General features: G+C 39.9%; 2 protein-coding genes across 3 annotated transcripts in view; one reads left to right on the plus strand and one right to left on the minus strand.

The window, feature by feature from the left end:
* Positions 1-7,471, plus strand: part of eif4e2 (eukaryotic translation initiation factor 4E family member 2) — a 44,118-nt gene extending 36,647 nt beyond the window's left edge. The window contains exon 8 of one of the 2 annotated variants that reach the window (XM_078563986.1): positions 7,192-7,471. The gene's annotated coding sequence lies outside the window, so the exon portion shown is untranslated. Of the gene's footprint in view, positions 1-4,168; positions 4,546-7,191 lie in introns of those variants that run through there. The other variant, XM_078563985.1, reaches the window with a different exon arrangement.
* LOC144694078 (phospholipid scramblase 2) lies at positions 4,578-15,545 on the minus strand. The gene is made up of 7 exons (XM_078564438.1): positions 15,134-15,545; positions 13,619-13,693; positions 12,868-13,060; positions 11,274-11,385; positions 9,339-9,438; positions 4,700-4,758; positions 4,578-4,604 (listed from the first exon to the last, which is right to left on the minus strand). Exons 1-7 carry the CDS (start codon positions 15,543-15,545, stop codon positions 4,578-4,580), a joined length of 978 nt encoding a protein of 325 aa, XP_078420564.1.
* Positions 15,546-20,076: the final 4,531 nt, after the last annotated feature.

The raw sequence follows: 20,076 nt of genomic DNA on the forward strand, positions 1-20,076 counted from the left end.
CGTTTCAATATGAGGGGTCTTCCATTTAAGATGGAGATGAGGAGGAATTTCTTCTCTGAGGGTCCTTAGTCTTTGGAATTCTCTTATCACAGAAAGCGGTGGAGGCTGAGCCATTGAATATATTCAAGGCTGAGTTAACAAGTTTTGATCGGCAAGGAAGTCCAAGGTTATGGGAACAGGCAGGAAAGTGGAGTTAAGGCCACAATCAGATCAGCTGTGATGTTATTGAATGGTGGAGCAGTCTGATCAGGCTGGGTCAGGAGAAGAGTAGGAGGGTAGATGGGTGGTGGGGTTGATCCTGTTGGGTGGGGGTGGGTGAGTCGGGTGGAGGGAGGGGTCAGTTGTATAATTACCCAGGAATTAGACTAAGATTTTTATGTCTAACATTTCCTGGGTAAACTATCCAGGTAAGTAGGTTGGAAGTCTCCGAATCTAACTCAGAGTTTGGAGGCTTTTTGGAGCGTTTAGGGGAGCAAGGGAATTGTCCATCTGAAGTTCATACTTCCCAAGCAATTCCCATGGAGTCAGGGCTTTTCATGGGGCCCTGAAGCACATCTTGTGGGGTATGTACAGTCTCTGAAGATCCAGAGACTGGAAGATCTGGGCCATCATGTTTGCGAACCTCGCCACATGACACTTGTCTTTGTTTTTGAATTTAGAAATCTGCAGAAATAAAATCAATATTACATAAACAGCCATTAAAATCTAGCTAATGTGTACAAATAAGAAATAATTCGGCTGTATACATCGGTGGAATCTTTCATCCTTGGTATTTGCATAAAATAGGTGGTCTTGGATTGGTTGCTGCTTATACATCAACTAGATTACCCTTCAGTGGATCATAAAACCAGGAAGGGTGCATTATAAGGTGGTTGATCTGGCACCATCTAATTTACACCCCTCAAAATTAAAGGGAAAATAACTAAGCTGCACGGATATTGTGTTGAAAGATTGGCACAGAACAGTGAGTTGCACTTACTGTGTTTGGGTCAGCCTGGCCTGAGGACGCTCAAGAATAACCCAATTTACCAACTGAGAAATCCACAGTACAGTATCACATTCCTGATTTCATCACATATGTTAGAGTTGTCAGAGGTATGAACCATCAGCTGCCACTGCTTGCCCATCTGCAGTCTTGACACCAAAACAGTGATATGTGAGCGTGTGTTCCCATGCTTGGTCATTACTTCCAATAGCTATGTCCCACACCCCTTCGTTTCCTCATAGATATATATCGAAGTTACCACAAGGAAACAAGCCATTCAGCCCAACCAACCCGTTTTGGTGTTTATCCTCCATGTGAGAAGGTAGTTATAATTATATTTTACCACCGCCTTCCTATATCCAATCTAATACCTAGTCAATCTTGAAGGCTAACATAATTGCCTCAACCACTAACCCTGGAAGTGAGTTGCATACTCTTGCAACTTGCCGAATGGAGATGATTCTCCTTTCAATTCTAAATCTCTTGCATTTAATCTTAAGAAGAAAATAAATAGGAACAGGAGTAGGCCACTTGACCCACTAAATCTGTTCTACCATTTCATAAAATAATGGCTAATCCTCAATCTGAATTCTACTTTCTCACTCAATCCACATATTCCTTGATTCCCTTTGACTCCAAAAGTCTATTGACCTCAACCATGAATATATTGAATAACTCAGCATCCACAGACATCTGGGGTCGAAAATGCCAAAGATTCATAATATTCTGAGTGAAGAAATTTCTCCTCATCTCAGTCTGAAATGGTTGCTCCTGGTTCTAGACTCTCCAAACAGGAGAAACAGCCTCTCAGCATCTACCCTGTCAAGACATCTCTGAATCTTATGTTTCAATGAGATCACCTCTCATTCTCCTAAACTCCAAAGAGTATAGGCCAATTCTACTTGATCTCTCCACATAGGGCAGCCCTCTCATCCCAGAAATCAATCTAGTGAACCTTACATTTAGTCTCTTCATCTAAGTTATTAATATATGGATTGTATGTAGCTGAGCTCCCAGCAGAGATCCTTGCAGTGCTCACTAGTAAGAGCCTGCCCACTGATAATGACCTGTTTAATCCGACCCTCGGTTTTCTGTCCTATTATCGATCCACTATCCATGCTAATATATTACCTCCAACCCCGTGAACCCTTATCTTGTGCAATAACCTTTCATGTGGCGCCTTATCGAATGCCTTTTGAAAATCCAATTACACTACACTCACTGGTTCCCCATAATCTACACTGCTAGTTACATTCTAAAAAAGATGTTGATAGATTTCTCAAACATTACTTCCCTTTTATAAAAACCATGTTGGCTCTGCCTAATTATATAATTTTCCAAGTGTCCTGTTACCACTTCTTTAATTTCAGTATTTTGCCAACTACTGACATCAGGCTAATTTACCTGTAGTTCCCAGATTTCTCTCTGCCTCCTTTATTGCAAATCAGTGTTCCATTTGCTATCAGGTCAGGGGATTTCTCAGCTTTCAGTCCTATTAATTCCTCCAGTACGCATTCTTTACCAACGTTAATTATTTTATGTTACACTCAGTGAAACCTTGGTTCCTCCCCATTTCTGGTATATTTCTGCATCTTCTACTGTGAAGAGAGTCACAATATTTGTTTAATGTCTCTGCCATTTCCTTATTCGCTATTATAATTTCTCCTATCTCAGCCTCTAAAGGACTCAGATTTACTTTTGCTACTTTTTACAGGTAGAAACTCTTACAATCTAAAGTAAGCCTGTGTTCAGTAGGTTTTTGGGCACTAAGGAAATCAAGAAGATAGGGTGGAAAATGGAGTTGATGTAGAAGATGTCGTAATAGTCTTGAATGGAGCAGGTTTGATGGGCCATATGGCCTGCTACTGCTTCTGTTTCTTTTATTCACCTGTGCCGTACCTTCTCTAAAGCCTCCATACGCATCCTGTGGTGTAGAGCTCATTACCGTACACAGCACTCTTAACTGAGATCTTGAAGTTTGACGTGGGCTAAACTTTACCCTTGAAATTTGTTTTGATATGCCTTAAAATAAACCTAAAACTTAATTTTTTAAATCAAATTAGGTTCTGCTTTTAATGTCCTTGGAACTGCACCTCCAAATCTTCTGCTTCTGCACAGCACCAAGCCTTTGGTGCGTAAATATTGCTTCTATTTGCCAAAATGATGACATTAAATTACATCTGCATTTTGTAGTCCATCTCCCGATCTTATCAATATCGCTTTGCAGCTCCCTTTGGAATTAATCATACCGGCTATTTTGTTATCATTTGCAAATTTTGGTATAATTCCCTAAATGCCAATATTCAAATCAGTGCTATTCACATTGAGCAATTTCCTCCCTCTGAAACCTAGAATGTATTCTACAAGACCCTCATATTTTTGTTTTCCTTTACCTTAGCTAATTTATCTAAACTGCTCCTTTTAGCCATTTTTTAACTCTCTCACAGGATGTGGGTATCACTGGCAAGGCCAGCATTTGTTGCCCATCCGTAATTGCTCTTGAGAAGGTAGTGGTGAGCTACTGCCTTGAACCACTGCAGCCCACATTGTGTGGGCGCTGTTAAGAGGGGAGCACATAGTGCTGTTAGAAAGGGAGATTAACCCTAACCCTAACCCAGTGAAGGAACGACAAGTTCCAAGTCAGGATGGTGTGTGGGTCGGAGTGGAACTTGCAGGTGGTGGTGTTCCATGCATCTGCTGCCCTTGTCCTTCTAGGTGGTAAAGGTCTTGGGTTTGGAAGGTGCTGTCGAAGCAGTCTTTGTGAGTTGCTGCACTGCACCTTGTATGTGGTACACACTGCTACCTCTGTGCATCGATGGTGGAGGGACTGAATGTCTAAGATGGTGAATAGGGTGCCAATCAACAGGGTTGCTTTGCCCTGGATGGTGTCAAGCTTCTTGTAGATGGTGGACAGGCTTTGGGGAGTCAGGAGGTGAGCTACTTGCCACAGAATTCCCAGTCTCTGACCTGTCCTTGTGGCCACATTATTTATACGGCTGGTCCAGTTAAACTTTTGGTCAATGATAACTTGCAGGATGTTGATAATGGGGGGATTCAGCGATAAAGGGGTAATGCCATTAATTATCAAGGGGAGATGTTTAGATACTCTCTTGTTAGAGATGGTCATTGCCAGGCACAAAAGGTCATGGACCTAAAACGTTAACTCTGTTTCTCTTTCCACAGATGTTGCCTGACCTGTAGAGTATTCCCAGCATTTTCTGTTTTTAGTTCAAATTTCCAGCATCTGCAGTATTCTGCCTTTTGATTTTAAAAAGTGACTTGTCTTATTTATTCTCAGTTAGATAACTTTTCTGAAGCCTTGTATTTTCCATTAAATTAATAATGTTTTGGATATTTTATTTTACACCAGAATAATATCCTTGTGCATGACTTAAGCTTCTCTCATGTATTCTGATCATCATAATACAAAAGATTTTTCAGATAAATATCTTGCTCCAAGACAATTGTTTCAAACCACAGGTACATTTACATTAACTGAAACATAATTTATTTTCATTATTTCGCACTTCCACAACATTTAAGCTGTTTTGTCAAGCAACCTTGATGGTGAGAATGGAAAAAATCTTGGAGTTCAGCTCATTTCAAAGAACATGTAATTCTGTTAAAAAAAAACAATGATTATGTGTATGGGGAGGATAAACTAACTAATAACTTTTAACACTGAAGTAAATTTTGATCATATTTACAACTTACGAGTAAGAAGGCAGCAGCTAGCAAAAGGACCTTTGCATTTGGATCCATGTTGATTGGAACTATATTTAAAAACAAAGTAAGTAAATGCACAAGGACCAGTTTTCAGTCAAATATCACAAGGCAACATCTCAATATGTGCATAGAATATACAGCACAAATAAAACCAGTCTATTTGTGCTCTACTTCCCACCCTTCCTCATTTATCAGCACAGCCTTCTATTCCCTTTGTCAATGCATATCTAGCTTCCCTTTAAATACATCTGTACTATTCGCCTCAACTACTCCATATAGGAGCAAGATCCACGTTCTTACCACTCAATTTGATTTCTTAATGACTATCTTATATATTGATGTCCTCTTTTTTTAAAAAAAACTTTCAAAGTTGTAAAGATCTTTCTGAGGTTACCCCTCCACATTCTCTTTTCAAGAAGAGAACCCAGCCTGTTCATCAATTCCTGAAGGGTAAGCATGCAGTTCTGCTGTCATTCTCGTAAATCATTTTTACACCTTTTCAATGTCTCTATGAAATTTTAATAATATAATGACCAGAACTGTACACAGCACACTGGGTGTAATCTAAGGTTTGATACGAGTTTAGCACAACTTCTCTACTTTTCCATTCTATGCCTATGGAAGTAAACCCTGGTGTTTAATTTGCTTTTTTATGGCCTTATTAATCTGCATCACTACTTTTAATGATTTTTGTATTTGTGCTCCCAGATCATATGCTCTATCCCAGTTAGTTTCTTATTTTCAAAGTAATATATGACTTCCTTATTTTTCTTACCAAAATGTAACACCTCTCTATGTTGAAATTAATTTGCCAGTTATATGTCCATTCTGCAAATTTCTTAATCTCAATGTGTATTTGTACATCACTTTAAATTTTAACAATGAAGATTTCACAATGGAAAAAGATTGAAAATTGGTGTGTTATAATAGATGGAAGTACTTCTAAATCATCATGTCATACAGCATAGAGAGACCATGAGACTGAAGGAGCTATCCAAATACAGTAAAATTTCTGTTATACAGCATGTGCTGGGAATAGGTGGTGCCAGTTAAAAATGCCAGTTACCTAAGAGTTATGCATTTTTAACCAATCAGAAAGCCCTTGGGTGATCTCAAGGTGATCCGGGTATTGAGGTCTTGCATGAGGTGCCGGACCATGCGAATCGACTGAGCGGCACCGAGAGAACATGCTGCAGTAGAACAGTGGGAGGCTGAGACTGGAGCGAAGGCAGATAACAACTATCCATGAATTTGACAATTTTTAGTGGTTGTGTGATAGTGGGATTGAAAGGGAACAAGTATTAGTGCCAGCTTCTGTGGTGTGAGAGACATCCCCAGTCAAAAAACAGACTGGAGAAAAATTCCAGTTAGGGAATTCCAGTTCGAGTACCGGATAACACAAAGTTTACTGTAGCTCCATCATCTGCTTTTCCCCCATAGTTGCCAAGGTTTTCCTTTTCAAACATTTATCCAATTTTCTTTTGAATGTTATTGTTACATCTGCCTCCACTGCCCCTTTAGACGGTGCATTCAAGATAATCATAAATGGTTGTGTAAAAGTAATAAAAGTTTTCCTCTCCCTTCATTTATTTATAATAATCTTAAATCTGTCTCTTTTTGGTTACTGGCCCTCCCACCATTGGAAACTGGTTTTCCTTATTTACTCCAAAACCTTCCAAAATTTCAAAAACTTCTATTAAATCTCCCCTAAATCTTCACTGCTCTAAGGAGAAAATCCCAGCTTCTTTAATCTCTTCCAAGAATTTAAGCCCTTTATCCCTAGTACCACTCTTGTAAATCTCCTAGTCCATAAGCATCTGTGTTCAGTTCTGTGTGGCAAAATGTGAGCATTTATTTTGCCGTGAAATTCTGCATAAAACAGCTGCCCATATATATTTGCAGTAAATATTCATCCTATTTGGTATTGCAACTTTTTGAATTATAAACTTAAAGTATGTAAATGTTGTTTCAGTGCACAAATCAGTGTTGTGGAACAATAAAGGTCCTTCACATCAGGGCATTAATATATGCTTTTGCTATACTAGCATCCTTTGCCTCTAACACATATAAGTTACCAAAGGCAAAAGGTTTCTTGTGTATCAATCTAGATATATTTTTAACTGACAAGGATTGCATGACTAGTGTATATTATAACCTTCCAAAGTGTTCTTACCTGAACCAAACCAGACTGTTTTTTGACTTCAGCATTCCTGGCAGAGAGCTCTGCATGCCAGAAAGACAAATCAGCAAATTAGGCACACACTATCCACTATTGTCTACCCAATAAAACAGATAGATGGGAAATTGTAGGTAGTGTTTGCCTGTTTTTCCAATATATTCTCCTTACAGACAAAGCTCTGCATTGGGAATGCTCAAGAGGAAAATAGATTTATTGAAAAATGAAACTAGCAAGGTTGGAATAAAAATAGAAAATGAAGGATCATTAATCTGAAACATTGACACTGTTTCTCTCTCCACAGACGCTGCCAGACCTGTTGAGTATTTCCAGCATTCAAATTTTTCGGATTCTAGCATCTGCAGTATTTTGCCATTAAGGTTTATATTGGTTTCTATCTGGCAAAAGCCCCAACAAAAAGGCACAATATTAATTGTCCAATATATGAATATCACCACTTCTTAATAATTACATTTAGTCATTTGGTAGTACAGCATTTGAATATTGCTGAAAAAAGACATTTTGTTGAAGCCTTTCGTCTTGCACTCATCAGGACAATCGCAAGAATACCAATGTCAGGGGAAGCAGCAACTTTATACTGCATGAGAAGAGAGTGCTGATTGGTTGGCAAGTGGATTCTGTTTGGTAGAGGTATTGCCACGGAGAATGCACCAGTTAATGACGACTGACAGTTAACTACCAAACATTGTTTGAAATTTAAACCAGGCAGCTTGATTCTGATTGGTTAAGCCATTGCCCTGAGGAATGAAAAAGCAAATGGCTATCACTTATAGTTTGTTTAGCTGAAACGGGCCCAAACGTGTGTACATGTTCTTTCTATCTGCAAAGAACAGGGCCCTGTGTATTAATATATGTAGCTTCCAGTACAAGCAAAAGCGCCACACTGCGAGCTCGTAAATTGGTTGTCAGCCTAATTTTTAGCGCAATGAGGATTATTTAGCAAATGTTGCCCAATCGCGGAATCACATCTAATATTGGACACTGATTTGAATTTTGCAAGCACGAGCCGGCTGGGTACGGCCTGTGCATTGCCTCTTGTGAACAGCAGCTGGGACATGCTGTTTGACACGACCTGCCAGCCTACATACCTAGCATCACATTAGCACTGCAATTCACATACCACATTACGCATTTGTGTGATAGGCAGAATATCTTTTTGGCGTGACAGCAGCATCCTGTTAGTAGTGAATACCACTCGTGTCGCTACTACATAGTAGCAGCGTGAAACAGCTAGCTTCACCTGCTGCTCTAATTTTATCGTGCAAACTCATGAACTGGCCAAAAGCCGTCACTTTCGGCCCTGAAAAATGCCCAATCTACCCCTCATTACCCTGGAAAGACAAGATATATCATAAATTTGAGCAACCAGGTGAAGCTAGCTGTTTCACGCTGTTGTTATGCATTAGCAACAAGAGTGGTATCCGTCACTAACAGGCTGCTGCTGTCGAGCCAAAAAGATGTTCCCCCTATCACACCAATGAATAATGTGGTACATGAATTTCAGTGCCAGTGTGATGCTAGGTATGTAGGCTGTACGTTCTAAAGATTGACGGATCGTACCAAACAGCTTGTCCCTTCTGTGTTTGCAGCGGGCAAGGTACATACTGTACCCAACCAGCCCGTGCTTGCAAAACTCAAAACACAGTGTCCGACATTAGATGTGATTCTGCGATTGGACAACATTTGCTAAATACTCCTCAGAGTGCTAAAAGTTACACTGACAACCAATTTACGATTGTCAGTTGGGCTCGCAGTGTGGAGCATTTGCATGTACTGGAAGCTACATATATTAATACACAGGAACCCTGCTCTTTGCAGATAGGAAGAACATATACACACATTGCGTCTGTTTCAGCTAAACAAAATAAGTGATAGCCATTCGCTGGTTCATTCCTCAGGGCAATGCCTTGACCAATCAGAATCAAGCTGCCAGGTTTAAATTTCAAACAATGCTTCATTGTTTGAAATTCTCCATGGCAACGCCTCTACCAAAGAGAGTCCACTTACCAACCAATCAGCACTCTCATGCAGTATAAATTTGTTGCTTCCCCTGACATTGGTATTCTTGTGATTGTTCTGATGAGTGCATGACGAAAGGTTTTACAAAATATCTTCTTTCAGCAATAATTACATTATTAAAGCCAATGTAACCATATCAAGCAGTCAATGAAGCATAGAAATGGCATCAAGCTGGTTGTAAAGGAACGTTTGTGCTATATCTTCTGCAACATTGCCTTGAGCTATGGGTTTTGCATCAGTTTATATTCCAAATGTTATTAATAAAAGAAAAATTGATGCATTTTCATTGTGTATTCCTGTGTAAAACACAAGGTAAAGCATCAGGCCAGACAGTGTTATGTGACAAAAAACTCGAGCTTTATCAGTAAATATTTCAACTTTTGTTAACTGCTCTTTATTAAATGTTCTTACAGTCCACACCAAAGTATTCATGATCCATGTTGTATTCTGAATTGTACCCTTGCCACCGCTTCCAGATCAGTCCTAAATGGCTCCCAATCTTGGATGTAATCTGTAATGTAATTGACACCCGTTGTTTATAGATGGAAATAGTAAGACTATTGTATTATCGACACCACAGAGGCTATTCTACAGATGTAAAATTACAGCACATCATCACATTTGTTCACAAGGTTCTGGTAAACTATGTGTAAAACCTGTGACTTTTAAAATTTTATTGTATCTAGTTTCTCTAATTTTAACTTGCAACCGATTTGTTGATTTGTTAGCAATGTAAATTTATGTGGCAAAATTCCTCCAAAAATTAATACGAAGAACAGAAGCTCTGCTTTTATTTCAAATGTCTCAAGTTCCAACAACTTTATGATCCTTTTAGATTGATTATCTAAGATGAATTGATTATATTCCTATTTTTCTTTACATTTTTAAAAATCTTGAGCACGTGAGTTCACCAAAATCAATCTTCGAAAACTTAGTAGATAGAGTGATTGGTATTGCTTTCTTTTAGAAAATCCCCAGTTTGATATTGCTTCTCAACATCTTATAAAATTACTTCACTTTATTTACAGTAATACTGCAGGAAATTGCCATTATCATTGCCTGATTAGTCACAATATTAAAGGACAGTGTTGTTGTATTGATGAACTTTGAACCAGTCTGCAGGCTCACTGAAATCTAAGGAAAGTATTGAAAATGGTTACGATGAACTCAATCTAGAAGTTCACACCTTCAAAAGGGAAACAAGGTAAAAGTTTATGGTACATTTTGTCCTATGAACTCCTCCCAGTCATCTGTTAAAAGCATTCAATTTCTTACCACAATGGTGACACATGTTAGACCTTACTTATTAAAGGGGAGGAACCTTTTGTGGTCTGAGAGAAGCATAATCTATTCTGGTGGGAATTATGATTTCTGACTAGACTTGGAGCCAATCTGGAGCAGCCTGACTATGGAAAATATGTTGTTGGGAGAGTACGCAGACTAAATGAAATTAGTTGGATATTTCTTGGTTAACACTAAATCAAAGTCAACCAGAGCACAAATCAGAATTCTATTCCTTTTTCATTTGTTCATAGGATTTGAGCATTGCTGGGCAGGCCAGCATTTATTGCCTTCAAGAAGGTGGCGGTGAGTCACCGCATTGAACTACTGCTGTCCGTGTGATGAAGGTACACCACAGTGCTGAGGTTGGGTGTTGCAGGATTTAGGCCCAGCACCCATGAAAGAATGGTGGTATAGTTCCATGTCAGGCCGCTGTGTGATTTGAGGGAAGCTTGCAGCAGGTTCCCATGCACCTCATGCCCTTGTCCCTCTAGCCAGTAGAGGTTGTGGATTTGGCAGGTGCTTGGAAGAATCCTTGGCAAATTGCTGCAGTGCATTTTGTGGTTGGTTCACGTGGCAGCCACAGTGCACTAGTGGTCAAGAACGAAATTGTTTAAGGTGGTGGCTGAGGTACGAATCAAGTGGGCTGCTTTGTCCTGGACGGTCTTAAGATTCTTTGTTGTTATTGGAGCTGCATTCATCCTGGCATGTCGCTAGTATTCTTATGACTTGTCGATGGTGGAAAGGCTTTGGGGAATTGGGGAGTGAGTCACTTGCCACAGAATACCCCGCCTATGACCCTTTCTAATAGCCACAGTATTTATGTGCTGGTCTGTTTCTAAGTTTCTGGTCAATTCTTTTGAACTCCAGGATATTGATGGTGGTAATGTTAATGCCAGTGAATGGTTAGACACTCATTTGTTGGAAATAATCATTTAATTAAGCGGCAAGTAAAAACTTGTGCCACACATCAGAAAAATTCCCCCAACCTGAGTGAATTTTTATGTAATTTAGTTTTGAATGATGTAGCAATGAGCATCAGCTAAATTATGTTGTGTTTTATACCTTAAATTCCTGATCCGAATAACAGCGGCAAGGACAACAGGGGCCATGAATTTTCATAATCCCGTGTCCTTCCATGTCACAGATTTCCAGCAATGGGGTGAACATGCTCCACCTGCAGCCAGAGACACAAAGGGACATATTCACTTTAATTGCTTGGTTACATGGTCCAGCATTCCCAAAGTCAAATATTGCATGGATGGATACCAAAGTAAAGCTGTTTCAACACTGCTTTATCTCTACTCCTTCTTTTGAAAGCCATTACCAATTAATAAGCAAATAATAGGTCTAAAGCCACTCATGATTGGTTGAGTCAGTCCAAACCCATCTCACATAGATCCCTTACTGTCGGTGCAGAGGAGTCTTGTCATATCACTGATTTGCCTGTTTTTGTGCACAGGTAATGGGATAACTATAAAACTTCTAGAGCACTTAGTCATGCCCTCATAAAATTTAACATTCCTTTAACTTGCTACATTAACCTGCTGATTTTTTATTGGTGTAATAATGGGGCTGAAGATCATGCTGTAAATCAATTTGTAATCAAAATGCAAATTAATAGTTCTGATTTAATTAGGTTTCATATGATCTGGTTGCAGTAAATCAGTAAGGGAATGTGATTTAATTTTGTGCTTTTGTAACGACAATAGCAACAACTTGTATTTATATGGCACTTTTGACAAAGTAAAACATTCCAAGTTGCTTCACAGGAGGATTGTCAAACAATTTGATATTGAGCCAGATAAGGAGATATTAGGGCAGATAACCAAAAGCTTGGTCAAAGAGTTAGGTTATAAGGAGTGTCTTAAAAGAGTATTGAGAGGCAGAGATATTTAGGGAGGGAATCCAGAGCTTAGGGTCATGGCAGCTTAAAGCATTGTCACCAGTGGTGAAGAGATTAAAATTGGGGATGCTCAAGAGACCAGAATTGGAAGAGCGTAGGTATCCAGAGGGTTGGGGGAGGTTAAAGAGATAGGGAGCGGAAAGGCCATGTAGGGATTTGAAAAAATGGATGAGAGTTTTAGAATCAAGGCATTGCTTCACAGGGAACCAAAATTGGTCAGTGAGCACAGGGGTGATGTGTGAACAGCACTCGATGTGAGTTAGGACACGGACAATAGTGTTTTAGATGGCCTTGGGTTTACAGAGGGTAGCATATGGGAGGCCTCTCAGGAGTGTAGTGGAATACTCAAGTCTAAAGATAACAAAGGCATGGATAAGGGTTTTAGCAGCAGATGAGCTAAGGCAGGGTCTAGCATTGTTATGGTGTGGCAATAGGCTGTCTTAGTATTGGCATGGATATGTGGTTGAAAGCTCATCACAGGATCAAACATGGCACCAAACTTGTGAATGGCCAGGTTAGCCTCAGGCAGTTACCAGCGAGTGGGGTAGAGTTGCTGGCGAGGCACTGGAGTTTGTGGTAGGGACTGAAGCCAATAGCTTCGATCTTCCCAATATTTAATTGGAAGAAATTTATAAAAGCATTTGAACCATACTGCTATAGCCTAATTGAGTTGAAACAAATTAGACATATTGCTGCAAACAATTATCCTTGAACTGGCCTAAATAAATAGGAACAAAACATGTTTGGATTTACCTCTGCTTAATTGTGCCAATTTGTTCCTCCTGGGCATTGAACACATATATCTCCATTAGGCAGCATCCAAAACAACAGGCATCTACCCTGAAGGGTCTGGTAAAGTGCAGTACCTCCTCTGATTGCAGGTTGTAGATCTTTATACAGCAGGATCGGGCTGCACCACACAAGTTCAAACACAGGCAAGAAGTAACTGAAGAAGAAATAAAACTGATGAAAGTCCATAAAAGGGTAAAATGTTCTTTCAAGTATTCTATGAACATTTTTTCCAGGTTTCAAATGAAAAATCTCTTGTGACTTTGCCTTCTTATACAGCTCTTTTGGCAGAGTTCAGTGTTAACCTTTCAGGATTCCAAGAATTCTATAAAATTCTATAATACGGTTCAGAAAGCATACAATGCTTCCCATTGTGGTTTGGAATATGCTACAGGGACTAAGACTCACTTACAAGAGTAGCCTGAAGCATGGAAGCCAAAAATATCTTCCCCCCCCCACCCCCACCCACAAAAAATCCCAAGCACGAGAAGCAGTTTGAAGCCTGTAAACAAAGGGATGCAAATCTAGTTGTCATTCTACCCCCAAAACTGTTCTTTTTTTTCCATTTAGAGTATGGAATGTACCTCATGATACATCTACACCTTTTTCTGAATATATTATGTCGTTTCAGTTTCTCCTTTATTCATACAGTTTCTTTTCATCTGTATGCAGTAATACTTTGCCTTTTTCATTATTGTGTCACCCAAAACAATACCTTCTGATGCCATGTACAGTTGTTCACCTTTTTGAGAGGTGATAATGTATGTTCTGCCAGGATCACAGGTAAGCCCTAAAATAGAAACAGAGCTATGATAGGTTATCAGCAAATGCCTTTGAGACTAAATATTATCTGCAATTCTACATTATTTGACCTTTATAGTGAAAAATGATCAAAACCAGTAATGAAGGTTTGTCATCTATTCATTCTCAACTTGCACAAGGCTGACATTTACTGTGTGTCCTTTGTTGATTTGATGGTGATAGGTGGTGATGGGCCTACTTCATGAACTTCTAGCTTAAAGCAACAGAATAACTTGTCAGGCCACTTCAAGAGGGAAGTTAAGAATCAACCACAATGGTGTGGGACTGGAGTTACATTAAGACTAGATTCGGTGAGGACGGTAGATTTCCTTCCCTAAAGGACATTGGTGAACGAGCTGGGGTTTTACAACAACCAGACGGCATCATGTCACTTTAATTGATACTAGCTTTTAATTTCCAGTTTGTTTAAATGAAATTCAAATCCTTACATTGTCACGATAGGATTTGAAATTGTATTCACTGGATTATTGGCCCATGACTTTGCATTACTAACCCAGAAACACAATGACCAAATTATTTCATAATGGTGTTACTGTTAAAAAAAAAGCAACGCGTTTGATATTAAAACGATCACCTAAAATTGAACTTTATGTAATCTGCTTCAAAAATATGTTCTGATCTCTAGCTATCCATCGCAAAGAATATCCCGCATTTTTTGTAGTTTTGTCATTATTCACTATCCTCCATCCATGCTGCAAATGTTTACTACCCTAATCCCCCAAATACTCACTCCCCCAAAACTTTCTGTCTTTCCAATTACTCATTGCCACCCCCTGCCCCTACTCATTTTTCTACTTACAGTATGGAATATGCTCATTCACATATGAAAACTATTCACAATCCCTACATAATAGTAGGGAGTGGAGGCATGAGGGCCTGGGAGGTTTGGCTTGGTGGGCAAAAGGAACAGATGGAAGCAGCAAAAGAAGCTGGACAGATAGTGTCCATCTTGATGGCAATGAAGCCTATTGCTACTTGCATTTGTTATTAGAGGTTGGGGACCAGGGAAGATGTTCCTCTTACTTTTCAAACCCCCCTGCCTTGTTACCACAACCCATGTTCAAAAGCCTCCTTTCTTTGAGCACTGCTAAATAAAAAATTGTACTATTTTTGCTTTACTTCTTCATCCACGCTTTCTGTAATCTTTCCTATCTCTCCTACTACAACTTGGCATGTGCTTTTCTACATTACACTACATTAAAAGTGCTACATAAATATAAATTGTTAATAAATATATGCTTAGTTTTGAGTATACTACATTTTATGCAACCTGATGTGACTCCTAAAACCAAAATGCAATTTGTAACTCAGTTCTCTACCATTTCTCTATGGTTTACAACTATCTAAACACTAATTCTATACATGCATGCTGCACAAAGTAACTGATATAAGAAAATTACTTACACACCTTGGTGCTCAGCCTTTGCAGTGATACATAGCTGATGGAGTTTGCGGAGTGGTTGCAGTCCATGGAAATTCTGCCTTGTCCCTTGCTCTCTTATGTCCTTAGGGAGTGAAGGGGTGTGAAAAGCAGTCTCTATCCACTCTTCTTTCTTCGAATTATTAAATTGCATCCCACAGGAAGTCTCTTCTTTTACTTTCTCAAAATCTCCATCAGCTGCTTTCTCCTCCAGGACTTTTGATTTTTCTGAATTAATCCTAATAGGGTGCTGCCGTGTAGCACCTGAAAGTGCTATATTATCCAATGGTTCTTCAGTTCTTTTATTCCCCTTTCCTTTCAATCTGCCTAACACATTTTCAATGTGTTTTTCCCTTTCCAAAAGTCCAAAAGGGACAGGTTGTGTGGTTACTGCAGACATTTCTGCCTGCTTCTTCACACTTGTTTCAAAAATGCTCTCTAACTCGCTATCAGATTACCAGAGTTACCATCACAACACACCGGATTTTCATTGTTTTTATAATAAAGGATTCACTCAAGCAAAAAGTAGAATCCTTTCTCGGGAGGGTAACAGTAACACTAACAAAGCCTTTAAGAAAAGCAAGAGAACACTGAATACATTAGAATAAATTTGGGCCAGAGAAAACATTCCCAGGAAATTCAGTTCAATTTCACAAGAAGGGGAGGTAAGTTTACACACTTAACTATAGGACAATTGGGAGTCAATACTGAGAGCAAAATTCTATGAAAACCTAGCTGATGGAACATATCATCTGTATTCTGTGTTTGCCTTTATATTCATAAAGTTTGTCAATGGCTTTTTAATTCAGCCAGTGCACTTGCATCTGACTTCTGGGTTTCCCAACCAATTGGGCATGATGACAGCCCACATTAGTCTATTTCAGCTTCACTTTTTAAAGGGACCTAGTGAGGACCGGAATTGAGGTATGGCTGAGGTTTTCATACAGAAATGGAAGCTTTTGAAATTAAGCCACAATGCAACAAGGCATCTTTCAGTGAGGAGTTTCTGGACATGCAGCTCCAGGCTATAAGGGCCTGCAGACAGATTTTGTTCCCTATGGATGGGAGGAAGAAGCCTGCCTCTAAAAACGAGCAAACATGGTTGCAATTAACAGAGGAGGTCTGTGGCAGGCATGTGATACCGGGCTCCTGGATAGAGTGCTGCAACAGGTTCAATGACCCAATCAGGGCAGGAAAGATGAGTGGTTTGGCACATTCAACTACACCCTGATGTGTGTCTAACTCCAACCTTCTAATTTTGCCCTCCTGAGCCTTCTGCACATCACGCCTCATACTAACAGACCTTGCATGTGTACCTATCTCTCTCTGTCTAGGCACCTCCTCATTCCCCATCTAACCAGCAAAAACTGACATTCACCCTCACACGTATCCCTCACAGTTACCCTCTTAAAACATCCCATTGTTAATGATCATCTTCTTTCCTTGTAAGAGAAAAGAATACTGGAAGAGGCAAAGAGGCCCTTCAGTCATCTCTACTTTGACAAACGCGGAGGAGGATGGGCTGGAGATAAGCCCTGTCTCAGATTGCCTGGCCATTAGAGATAGGGGCCTCCTAGCTACTGATGACAGAACTAAATATCACCCAGCAACATGGCACGCAGTTGTCATGTTCTGGCAATACTTTCAAAAACGGAACACAAAAAGGCTATTAAAATGGCTGCTGAAAATCATGTGACCTTTGACATTTGAGCTACAGACAGTACCCAGTTTCAAGTGAATACCTAATTAAATATGGACATTCACAGCCATGCAGAATTCACACATCTCTTTGTTTAAAGATGGACAAACACAAAAAGACTATAGAACCTCCAGTTTGCCTGTTTCCAGGGTTCACCCTGAATAAAAGGGGAGATCAAAACTCAATTGGTGGCAGATGGGAGTGAATAGACACTCTAACCTTCCTCTGTATTATAATGGTTATCCCCATCCAAACTAGATTGGGTGAATCTCAAAGGCGTTAAACCACAACACAGGACATTGGAATCCACATAAATACCACCCCTTATTTGGAAAGGACTTTGATCTTGTGAAAGTCATGTGGTAAGACAGTCATGTCTACTGCCTGCTTTTAAAAAATCAGCACAAGCTGTTTTCAGGCAGTTCCAAGAAAAAAAATAATCAAATTAATGGTGGTTCAGTGGTCAGAAAGCCAGACCATGAACTAACTGCAACTCACCAGACAGCCAAGGTTATTAACAGCAATGCTTTGAAAGTGGGAGATCCCAACAGAGAGGACTCCCCCATCTTGTTCCAACTTCAAATTCACTTGAGATCCAATCTCCTAGAAAGTTAACTATGAGGAGCTCACAGCCTGTTGAGAAGCCTTCGCTTTACAAAACTCCCATTTCAACATTAAAACATCAAAATAAACTATAGGCTTGTCTTGTGAGAGACTGAGATAATTATGAGCTGTAGAATTATATTACCTTCACCTGTAGCTATTCTTTGTGTGTGTCAGATGAGAATGTGAGACATCGCATTTAAATTTGGGGTAAGTATATAAGAATGAATAACCTTTTTTAGTTTAAAACCCACAAAAGCTTGCTGCTGAAGATAGTTAATTGACATACACTCCAAGGGGTAAAAAAATACACACCACCTTCACGAAAAACATACTGATCATGGGCAATAGAACATTCTATCCATGACAGGGCACTAACTTTTGATATCAACAAGCAATGAAAAATGATAATGTGCACAATGATGACTTAGACCCCTCTAACCCTGTCAGTTCTAACTCATGTTTTTCATCTCGTACAGAACCCTCAAGCTCTGTTCAGTTGGTGCAAATGCTGAGCCTCGGGTGTCGTTGATAAAGCAGACAATTCTGGAGCAACTGCAGAAATTTGTCAGGTTCTGTCTGCATTTTCAGCTACACTGTACATGATTAGTGAGAGATTGGAGGAGTCGGCCTCTAGCATGAGTGCCATGATGCCTCAGGCCTTTGTGCTGATGTCTGCATCCATGGAAAGAGTGGCCGCCTGCATGGATCATCATAATACTCATAATAGTAAACTGCACACTCAGAATGTCACCATAAGCAGGATTGAGAAAACCATTGCCTTGCCTATTTAGTGCTTCACCGCAAGTGCAGCAAAGTGTTCTCCAACTATTGGCCAGCAAGTACGTACAGGTGGGCCTTGAGATGGAAGATGGAGAAATTCGGGAGAGAATTATAGTCACATGGAAAAATATGGGTTGATAAGAAAGAGCCAGCATGGATTTCTAAAGGGGAAATCATGTTTAACTAACTTGCTGGAGCTTATTGAAGAGGTAACAGAAAAGGTCGATGAGGGTCATGCTGTTGATATGGTGTACACGGACTTTCAAAAGGCATTTGATACAGTGCCACACAACAGACTTGTAAGAAAAGTTATTGCTCATGGAATAAAAGGGACAGTAGCAACATGGATACAAAATTTGTTGGAAAATAGGAAGCAGAGAGATATCAATGATATCATCAGAGAGATATCAATGGATATTTTTCGAGCTGGAGGAAGGTTTGTAGTGGAGTTCCCCAGGGGTTGGTATTGGGACACTTGCTTTCCTGATGTATATTAATGATCTAGATCTTGGAGTGCAGGGGACAATTTCAAAATTTAAGGATAATACAGAACTTGGGAGTATTGTGAACTGCAAGGAGGATGGTGTGGAACTTCAAGAGGACATAGACAAGTTGGTGGAGTGGGCAGATAGGTGGCAGATGAAGTTCAGCGCGGAGAAGTGTGAGGTGACGCATTTTGGTAGGAGGAATATGGACAGACAATATAAAATAAGGGGTAACATTTTGAAGGGGGTGTAGGAGCAGAAAGACCTGGGCGTATATGTGCATAAATCATTGAAGGTGGCTGGACAGGTGGAGCGAGCAGTTAATAAAGCATATAGTATCCTGGGCTTTATTAATAGGGGCATAGAGTACAAAAGCAGGGAGGTTATGCTGAATTTATATAAGACACTCATTAGACCTCAGCTGGAGTATTGTGCACAGTTCTGGGCACCTCATTATAGAAAGGATGTGAACACATTGGAGAAAATACAGAAGAGTTCCAGGGATGAGGAACTTCAGCTATGAGGATAGATTGGAGCGATAGAGATTGTTCTCCTTGGAGAGAAGAAGGCTAAGAGGAGATTTGATAGGGATGTTCAAAGTCATGAGGGGGCTGGAAAGAATAGATGGGGAGAACCTGTTCCCGCTCGTAAAAGGATCAAGAACAAGAGGGCACAGCTTTAAAGTGATTTGCAAAAGAAGCAAATGTGATGTGAGAAAAATCTTGTTCACACAATGAGTGGTTCAGGTCTGGAATGCACTGCCTGGAAGAGTAATGGAGGCAGGTTCAATCGAGGCATTCAAGAGGGCATTAGATGATTATTTGAATAGAAACAATGTGCAAGGGTACAGGGAAAAGGCAGGGCCATGGCATTAGCTCATAATGGTCATTTGGAGAGCAGGTGCAGACACAATGGACCGAATGGCCTCCTTCTGTGCTGTTAAAATTCTCTGATTCTGTGAAAGGGGATATGGAAATGGAACTATGGGCCCTGCTCAAAGTGCTTCCACTTCTGATCTCTTGCCCTCCTCTCTACCTTAGTCAAACCCCAATATATGTCGCCTCCTATCCTGATGGCCAAGTCTGCCCTTGAACAGGTGCAGGTGAGCAGTGTTTGGCAGGGCCCTCCTGGGCTTAAGAGGATGTTGGTGAAAAGCATCTCAGCAGTCAGCACAAGACTGCAAATAGCCTAACTTGGGCTTTGCTGAAGCTAGAGATTACATGTGTAAAAGTGTAGAAAATGGAAGATAGTGAATTTTTAGTTGCACATGGGAATCGGCTTAAGTGTTTAACATGCTGTTATATTACTCTTTCATGTTTATGCACCATAAAATTTATTTTAGTACTTTATTGTGCCCATCT

The sequence above is a fragment of the Cetorhinus maximus genome, chromosome 19, assembly GCF_964194155.1.
Source record: "Cetorhinus maximus chromosome 19, sCetMax3.hap1.1, whole genome shotgun sequence".
NCBI lineage: Eukaryota > Metazoa > Chordata > Chondrichthyes > Lamniformes > Cetorhinidae > Cetorhinus > Cetorhinus maximus.

Coding starts and splice junctions, on each gene's coding strand:
- LOC144694078 (XM_078564438.1), bottom strand. CDS start 15,545: ATGTCTGCAGTAACCACACAACCTGTCCCTTTTGGACTTTTGGAAAGG. Junction 9,439..11,273: donor ATTCGGATCAGGAATTTAAG/GTATAAAACACA, acceptor ATTACATTACAG/ATTACATCCAAGATTGGGAG. Junction 4,759..9,338: donor TGAATACTTTGGTGTGGACT/GTAAGAACATTT, acceptor TTTTAAATATAG/TTCCAATCAACATGGATCCA.